The sequence below is a fragment of the Copadichromis virginalis genome, linkage group LG4, assembly GCF_057382275.1.
Source record: "Copadichromis virginalis isolate Kocher_CV1m ecotype Utaka linkage group LG4, C_Virginalis_male_GT1.1, whole genome shotgun sequence".
Classification (NCBI taxonomy): Eukaryota; Metazoa; Chordata; class Actinopteri; order Cichliformes; family Cichlidae; genus Copadichromis; species Copadichromis virginalis.
Window position 1 is genome coordinate 23,670,285 of NC_140621.1, and position 9,496 is coordinate 23,679,780.

General features: G+C 40.9%; 1 protein-coding gene across 1 annotated transcript; it reads right to left on the reverse strand.

Annotated features, from left to right (window-relative positions):
- Positions 1-755: 755 nt before the first annotated feature.
- fscn2a (fascin actin-bundling protein 2a, retinal) lies at positions 756-9,045 on the reverse strand. Its single transcript, XM_085454313.1, has 5 exons — positions 7,983-9,045; positions 4,406-4,562; positions 3,415-3,536; positions 3,167-3,334; positions 756-3,062 (listed from the first exon to the last, which is right to left on the reverse strand). Exons 1-5 carry the CDS (start codon positions 8,803-8,805, stop codon positions 2,857-2,859), a joined length of 1,476 nt encoding a protein of 491 aa, XP_085310439.1. The 5' UTR covers positions 8,806-9,045; the 3' UTR covers positions 756-2,856.
- Positions 9,046-9,496: the final 451 nt, after the last annotated feature.

Below are 9,496 nucleotides of genomic sequence, written 5' to 3' on the forward strand. Positions count from 1 at the left end.
TTCTTGAGAATGATCTGTAAATGCCAGCTGAGCCCACTCTAAAACCCGTGTTTCTTAAAATGATTAATGAAGGTCATGTCAGAGTGCTGTTTTACTACCAGGTGTTTGTGCTTGTTGCAGCAGGATATGGTATTTTCACTGATTATTGCTGCATAGAAAGGACTAAGTGAGGTACACAGTGCCATCCAGTGTGGTGAATGGGAAAATCCTCTTCTTATTAGAAAAATGACTTATTACGGCAGGATCAAGGAGATATTGCACGTAAATTAAGTATAGCAATTAGCAAACTTAATACAACTGTATTTAAACTGTAACGCTTTTCATTTGAAAGTAATATTTGCTGAAATATTATTTAGCCCTAACAATCAGACACAGGCAGCTGGCATCACTGCAACATCTGGGCTTCCAGATGTAACAAATATTGACAGTGCCAGCGGCACTGGTTATCCCTCTACTTCATGCTACTGGAAGCAGATCTGAAATCATCACTGATGGTAAATGTTAAACTGAAGTCATTTCACGTTTTAATCACAGCTCACCACACTTCTTTGTTGGAGTTCCCCGCACAATGAATTAGTAGTCATAAAAGTCAGATGGCATAATGTTGGCTTCTGATACATTACAATGATGTGGCAGATTTTTACCATTAGGATTAGGACTCAGCTCTACGCCAACTGATGATCAGCTCACAAAAATTTCACACACGTCCTCTAAGCCTGACCCACAGCTGTAAATCTCAAAGACAACAGTGATATTATAAGTTTTTATTGTCAACATTTGTCAAAAATCATCATCATAAAGCAAAGATCGTAAAACGATGTCTATATATACATATATTAGATACATTCTAAAATATGGCCAGAGGTTCTCTATAGAGCTGTTACAGGATGTATAGGTAACCAAACTTTTTTATAACTAAAACTAATCCAGATTGCACACAACACAAAACCACTCGTTTAGACATTCTGCTGAAACTATGGTAGATTTTATTACCTTCTGGGAAATATCCAACAAAAATCTACAGAATTAATTGTTTACATTTTTTTGGTTGTCCTCTTTAGTGCACAACAACATCTGTTCTAATTAACTCTGGGCAGCTTGTACCCTTAGCGATTTGTTGTAATCATTTTAGTGAGTCCTGTGAGAGATTTTAGTCATAATATGAAGAGTTTCCCAAAAAAAGAAAAGGATTTTGCAGCTAAGGGTCAACTTCAAGCCAATTATTAGTGCTTCATAAGCAGCACTGGGTAGGTAGGTTTTAGGAAGATTCTACTGATTTATTAAACGTACTAACTTGCTGTTGTATCCAAAGTTAATTAAGAAGATCAATCGGTTTCAGTGGGGTGTTGCTGGCCTTTCTATACACAATGACTGGACGCAAAGGTGGAACAACATGTTTTCCAACAACTATAAAGATTTCTGAAGGAGTTTGCAGGAGCTGGGTCTAACCAGCAACCACTAGGCAAGCAAAGTGCATGCACCTTTACTCTAGATGATTAAATATTCTCATCTAAGTTTGAGCAAATGGATGGAAAACAAGCATCCTGGAAATCAATCTTTGCAGTGTTTTTCAAAAACATCTGTTGTCAAAATCCATTATATTTTCTTATGTGGCTACCAGCCTCTCAACATGAAAACAGGACATAACTGGATATACAGTGCAGTGTAGATTAAGGCCCCTAGGCAGATCACCAGAGAAGCACTTCTGAGTTTACATCAGATACATTAGAAAGATCCATCCGATACTTTAAATCTCCTCCGACTTCTTTCTCACTATTCCCTGATGTGAATAAATCATAAATAATTTTTCTGCCGACATTCTTTATTCCTAAAGATGTCTGAACTTCTTCTTTGTGTAGCACATATTGTATATGTCTCAATGTTTGCAGTGAGCCTGGTTTTGGTGTTCTTTGCATTTCCATTTTCAGCCTGTCCACTTATTTTAAGGTCTATCATTTTTTAAAAATAAAGTCAATAAATGTTTCATTAAGACAAATGAAAGCGATAGTGGTACCAACTATGTGCTGTTTTTAAAGTCAGTGGTGCATCACCTTTCATTAGAATGATTCAATCAATGAACTATTCTTGATGAATGTGTTAAAGTCAGAGCCTAACTCGAAATCATTTAAAAGCTCTACGCAAATGCCGAGAGGTTTTACAAGTCAGGCTTTCATAAACATGGACAATGCTAGCTGTATAGCACTGTACATAAACCAAACCAAATGTGTTTCTATACATAGGTAAATGTTTTTTTTAATTAAGCCTAAGGATCCAGGGATAATGACACTGACTTGTCACTATCTGTGTGTTTTTTTTTTTTTAAACTTTTGGAGATGTAACCTATTAAACTTCAGCTTCAACAGAAGATGATTTTTGTTGCTATCTATTAACAAACTCTCTGGGTAGGTTAAGCAGAAAATCTGTCAAAGTAACAACAAACAGTGAGAGGTGCTTACATTCTTGGCAGTAACACCCTGTGTTGTGACCGGTTGGTATGGCTGTCCTCAAAGATATAAGGTTGCATATTGAACAAAGCCTGACTGAAAGAACCGTGATAACATCTCTTGTCTCCCCATTTGTGAAATTACAAAAAATGACACATTTTTCACACAGTATGTGTCGTTTGATGTTGGCATTTTTGAAAGACAAAACATCAAAGAAACATATCTTTCTAAAGTGTTCACTTCTTCCCAATTTCAAAAGAAAAAAATCAAGCCAAAAAAAAAAAAAAGGAAAACAAAACAAAACAAAAAAGGCAGGAAAATATTTTCCAGTCAGTCTGCTTCATATGACCTGGTAAAAGCACATCCTGCCCTTGCATTATAGGCCATCACTGAAGACCCACATTGAAGGGAATCAGTACTCCCAGAGAGAAGATGCATCGACAGATTTGCCATCACACATAAGTGTGCCTCCCTGGTCTCCACGAAGGTACTTGTCATTGGAGCCCTTGATGGCGACACGTCCATGCTCCAGGAACTCAAGGAAAAAATTCTCTGACTTTTCTCCATCTGAGCACACCAGGCCACTGCTAGAGACATACCAGAACTTTCCATTCACACCTACAGAAGAATACACATCCATTAATAATACAATTAATAGCTATTACATGGCAACAAAATGCAAGTGTACTCATTAAAATGTAATATGTTGTGGACACACTGACTTTTTATATTGTAGGCGCCGTCGTTGAAAATCAGTGTGAAGATGTCGTAGACTGATCGATTCGCATCTAGAGTGTTGGAGTTCTTGTGGTGACACACAAAGCCATTTTCTCCACGAAGGATCAGCATAGGGCGGTTGATGAGTTTCATCAGGAGCAACTCATCATCAGCTGAAACGAAGGATAAATACGTGGTGGGAATTTCAAACAGACACAGCTGACTCTCCAGCATCTTGCTTAAAGGCACGTACCCACTGTATCGCTGACTGCGGAGAGCTGCCCGTTCTTCTTTGTACACACGTACTTTCCATTGCTTGCTTTGAGCGCTACTCTTTGTCCCCTCCATTCAATATCAAACATTGTGTTGACCTCACTGGGTAAAGACATAGACAGGCAGAAGGAGAATCAGACGTGAGATATAGACTTACCAGGATTTCGACATTGATTACCTATGAAATGCCTTTTGAAAACCACAAGAAGTTCTGAAATGACACACTGGAGTGTTTTCCACAACTAGAGGCAAATCTTCCTTGGAGCAGTTAAGTTTCACCGTTAACTGTGATTTTCATGTGCTTAGATTTAAGGACAAAAACCACTTGGTCAGGATTTATAAAAGGCAACAGTTTGGATTGATAATACCAATAATAACAACTGCACTAACAACCAAACCAGTGGGAGGATAACCCGTGTCTACAACTAAGTTACAATTGTGAACAAACCCAATCTAATTAAAATAACAACTCATCAGGAATGGTAACATTTTAGAGTTAAATTCAATTCTTAAACACACAAAGTGCACACTTGAGAACTCTTGAATTTAGTAACTCGAAGAACACACTTTAGTTGTGACTTGCACAACAACTGTGTTTCTGTATCCTTTTTTCCTCCACTCAACCCCAGCCAGTTACAGCAGACTTCACACCATACTACTCAAAAAGAACAGATTGTCATTAATCAGACTTCATATGTTCTAAAATTACTGAGAGGCGTATATATCAAGTCACATGTTCCATCTTATGTATAGACTAGTTTGTTAAACTTGAAGCGATAGCACCTCACAGTGGCCTGTGAGGCTATGATTTAATTGGATGAAACAGTGTAGTTAGCATGCTAATTTCAGTAGATATGTCTGCAGCACACAGTGCAAAGACGTGTCTAGCGTAACATGGATACTGTTTATTGTTTCTTCACGTTAGTATACAGGTTATACATAGCTCCTGCACAGCTTTAATAGCTACTTACACCTCTGTGGCAGTGGATTGGATCTCTCCATGAGTCACTAATGTCCAGTAGGATCCGCCATTGGTTCTGAACATAGACTTTTTGCTTTCCTTATCTATCTCCATCTGAAAGGTCTCCATGTCTGTCTCCACGTCCTGATTGGCTGAAATACTCACTCCTAGTAATAAAGGGAGGAAGAGATAACATTGATAAGTGTGTCTTGGTTAAATGGATTTTTTATTATCATTTTTTTTATTGGTTTATATGGTTTACTGGTCGGAATGCCCTTTGCTTTTTATTGAGTGATAGATACTCAAGCTATAGCATTGCCAAACAGATTGTTTGTGCATAACGGTAATCCACAATCGTTTTAGTTGCTCCAAAGGTTTTAGCAACAAAAGTGTTTCTGTTGCTGTTGACTCCAGTGCATGCTACCATCTGCTTCAAGACTCCAGCTTGCTCTAGTCTGTTATATATCAGCTCTGCTAACCAAGGTATGTGTGATAACAGGACAAGTTGAATAATATGTGCTAAAATGAATATTACATTTGCATTTACCCTATTCTAAATGTTACACTCACAACAAGTCTCAAGTATGAATCTTATGTGCCTTGTAGTCTTTTTGATGCCTGGTTGGTTTTGAGTAATAGGTACACTGCAGAATTATTTTTTTTAATTAATTTTTTTCCCTGTCCCGTTTGGATCTTTAGCCATCAGAATTGTTGTCTGCAGGCCAAGAAACATGCCAAGCGGATTCCCTTTACCAATTGGATCATCATGGCCTTGCCATATTGGTCCATTTGATTGACCTTTATTATAATTATGTATTTATTTGATTTGATTTTCGGTTGTTACAGAGGGGACAGACATGACTGGGGGATAGGACAGGGAGAAAGAATGAAAGAAAGAGAGACAAAGAAAAATAGAGGGGAGAAGAGATGGTGAGAAAGGGGGGAAGAAAAAAAAAAGAAAAACAAACAAAACACCTGGATCACCTGTATGGAGATAAGAAAACACAGAAGGGAAAACAAACAAAAAAGAGCAACATAATAAATACAACACCATCACAATAAACTAGCTAACAGTAGATAACAGTACATACTAAGTATTACATGTTATTGTGCAGTATGCAAGATTGACAGCGCACAATGTGCTTTGAGGTAGCAGCCAAGAAAGATGTAGAGCCCCAAACGAGAGGTCACCCAGTAGCCACGGAGCAGAGGCCAGAGGGGGTTGCAGTGATGTGCCTGCAGGCTCTGCCGGCAGCCAGCTGTGCCAGAGAGGACCGGGCCTCAGGCCCAGAGGCCTGAGGGCACCCCACCCTCCGGAAGGGGCCCAGCTGGGCCACAGGTGCCAGGCCCCGCCAATCGGCCACCAGGAGTGAGTCGGCACATACATGAGCACCCAGCCCCAGACACCAAGAACCACCAACACACCAACGTCTGAGGGCATCAGCCACTGGCAGGGAGTGTGGTGAGGGGAGATAGGCCTCCATACCTCGGAGAGCCTGAGATGTTCCCAGAGAGGTAGAGTCTAAGACCCAAGCTGACATATAGACACAGACGAACAGGCGCACGCAGACGCAAACGTGCATGCCCACCCCCATATACATAAATAAATACTCAGCACTCACCCGACATGGAGACAGACACAAATAGACACTGTACACACATTCACACTCCCCAAACATACTCTATATCCCAGGTCCGGGTACCCCTGCCACTGCAGAATTTTTAAGATTTGCATTTGTTGAATTTCTAAGGTAAGTTGCATGCTTTTGCCTTTCTTCCCTACCAGTGAACCATATATCAGTCTTTCAGACCCTAAGGTCTCAATACGGTTTGACTAAGAAATCAGTTTCCCGGCACTGCAGCTATTCAGCCAATATCCAGCATTTGCTTTCTTAAACAAATTTCATGACCTCATCTCACGTGACCTGTTTTTCTCCTGTTCTCTAACCACAGGCGCCTCACTTGCAGTGAGTCTATTGTTTCAGCCCCTAATCCGCATGTCACATAAACTCTGGTGGTAACACAGACAGGTATAACTGAACTGTGTCTGCTGTAGTTCAAATTAGATGCCACAGAAATATCCTTTAACCTCTCTCTTAATCCCGTTACAACCCTAATCCCCCTCAGTCACCCCTCCACCCTTCCTGTTCATTCGCTTGCTGTAATTCCCTGAGTGGTGAAATGCAAATCTGCACGGCAGGGTCCAGTAAGCAGCTTTCAGAGCCTTGTTCCTTAAAGAAACGTGGAGCTGCCACAAGGCAAACCAGTACTGGCGAAAATTAGTCTTAACCTTCTGTTATGTAGATGAACTGTCAGATTGCTGAAAGATTTCCCTCATAGTAATCTCTTTTAATGCAGAATATTATTCTTGCATAATGTCTGCAGCCCAACATTAGTCTGAGAATCCCCTTCCCACTTTTCACTATAGAGGTAATTTAACAACAGAGTTGTCCTACAGTGATAGTTGTTTGAATTATTGTTTTAATTGACTCTTAAAGCTTGAGTAAAACTTGGAAGAAGAAAAAACTATCTTCTCCTTGTCCTGCTTCATCTGCATAATATTACTGGGCAGAGCAGATCACATCAACCAACCTGAAAGAAGATCATGTGCTTGAGCTGTCTGCTAAGGCCTGGCTATAGCTGCTAACACCTCACTGTCACAGTAGTTAACTATAGATCCACATAATGTGGAGAAAGGTAAAAGGTAAAGAGCGTGTAGCTGTATGGCTTAAAGTCCATTGATGGTAATTGACACCACTGGGGCACAGATCTCTCCTGGAGTCATTTGCACACTACTTAATCTTCAATGGATACAGTGGAAATGACAAAGCCCATTACTGCAACTGCCTTCACAGTTGCCATCAACCATTCCAACATCCAGGCAAAAGTGGCAGAGCTTTATATTCCTAACTGATAAAAGATAACTCATTGCTTTTTTTCTGGTTACTACAATATAGCTATAAAGATGTATTTTTGTAAACCTAGACCATGTGAAGTTCATTATCATAGACAGAGGCAATGTTCTACTCAGAAGACAAGTCATGACCTCAATTCTGCTGGTTTGAACTGTTTTGCTTTGGCTGAACTCTCAGATAACCCCAATAGCTACACCTAGAAAACAATCAACGTAGCCATTATAGCTCAGTTCTTGAATTACTTTGCAAAGTCCCTGCTGATTTAAAGAGAGGCATAATGCTGCAAAGAGACTACTTATCAGAAATCAAATGTACTTGGATAAAAATATTATTGCATATAATCAGAAATAGAACTTGTTCTTTCCTTTGGCGTGTAGTTATTCTAGCTGTTGATCTCACATGTTTATGCTCTTTTTGGTGTCTGCTTGTTACAATTAATGCATGAATGTTTACCTAAAGATTTTATGTCTTTGCAAATGCTTAAATCGAATTGTTTACCCTCTCAGACTGTCGCTCATTAAAGCTATCCCCTCTTTAATGATTTTGAATCTGATACTCAGTTAAGAATAGTATACTGTAAGTATAGCCTTCCGTTCATCATTTAAAAAAGCAGAGCTGTAATGACACGAAGAACATACTTATTTGTATTACACTGCATTGGATCCAAATTACCTTGCTTGACTGAAACAAATCTTTTATTTGCAGCTTGAAAAACTACTTGTGGATGACTCTCTTCCAGATCGAACAGCTCGTCTTTTCCAGGCTTGGAGCATCGGCCTGACCGCAACGTTCCTGTGGGTCCCACCGGGGCCAGGTATTTCCCGTCACAGTCCTTAAAGGCCAGCTTGCCAGATTTTAGCTCTAGAGTGAAGCTAGTTGCATTGGTATTCTCCTTCACAAGTTTGCCGTCGTTGCTGAGGAAACGGCTGTCACAGGTCTTCAGGCTGTACTTGCCATCGAGGTATACCAAGGTGACGAGGGAGTCCACTCCCCAGGGAATGTTGCTGTCCACAGATATCTCTCCATCTGAAGCAGAGAGATGAGCATAGCGCTTACGTGCCACACTGAGAAGGCTGGCCTGTGGATGTAAAGCCAAATGGACGGCCCACAGCTCTTGTTCCCCAATGATTTGGGCAAAGCAGGACAAATAGTCTGCCGAGCCTCCAAAGTAACGTTGAAAAGGTTCTGATTGCAGAGCCCAGCGTCCGTCAGCTTGGGGCACGATAAGAAAACGGCATTCAGGATCACGCATCTCTGCCCCACATATGATCTTACCATCTTTATCAGAGGCCAGATAGCGTCCCAGGTGGCTGCGGAGGAAGACTACTTGCCCATCTTGCTCATCCTGCTCTAAGGTCCAGATCTGTTTCTTCTTCATGCTAGTAGCCGAGGCGTTTACCTTGAATCCAAAAGCCTCAGCCGTCAGGTAGCGGTTCTCATAGTTGATGAGGCCAAACTGCAGCTTCAAAGCTTTGTTAATTCCGTTTGTAGACATGCTTGGACAGGATGCACGTTACAGATTGCGTGTGGAGAAGGTTAGGACAGACAGAGTAATGAGAAATGAAGAAACTCAGGCATGAGACTGAGCAGTAACAAGTAAAATACTTGATTTCTCTCCTCTTCTGTCTCTCAAGCTGTGAAGTAGCTCCACTTATCTCCCTTGATGGAAGTCCTTGCTTCTCTTGTCACTTTCTCTGTTTCCCCAGAGGGCTTGCTCAGGCACTTGCTCTTGGTTCCCTAATGAGTTAGGATTAAAATCAGCAGGACACAGCTCCTCAATCCAACAAGCTGCTGACGTCACAAACCAGTGCACCAACCACAAGCCACCCCTCCTCCCTATTCTTCTCCAGCATGTTGTCTGCGCAGCTTCGTTCCCCCTCTCTTCTGTATCTCCTGTTCTGCCATCTCCTCCTTCTTTTCCTTCTTGTCTTGCTTCCCTGTAACTCACATTGACACACTCATTTGTCAGCCTGACTCCTATTGGTTCTTACCTCTCCTTGTCTAGGTCCATATACTAGTAGCCACGCTATCCAGTCCCAGGATTATCCTAGCGTTGACCTGCTGGCGAACCTCAGTCTAATTGCAAAATGTCCAGAGAGTAAAGGTGCTTTTGGATGTTCCCCACTTTTTCCTTCTCCTTTGAGTCCCCTTACAAATAGATTTTTTTCAATGATTAAGCAGGTTTT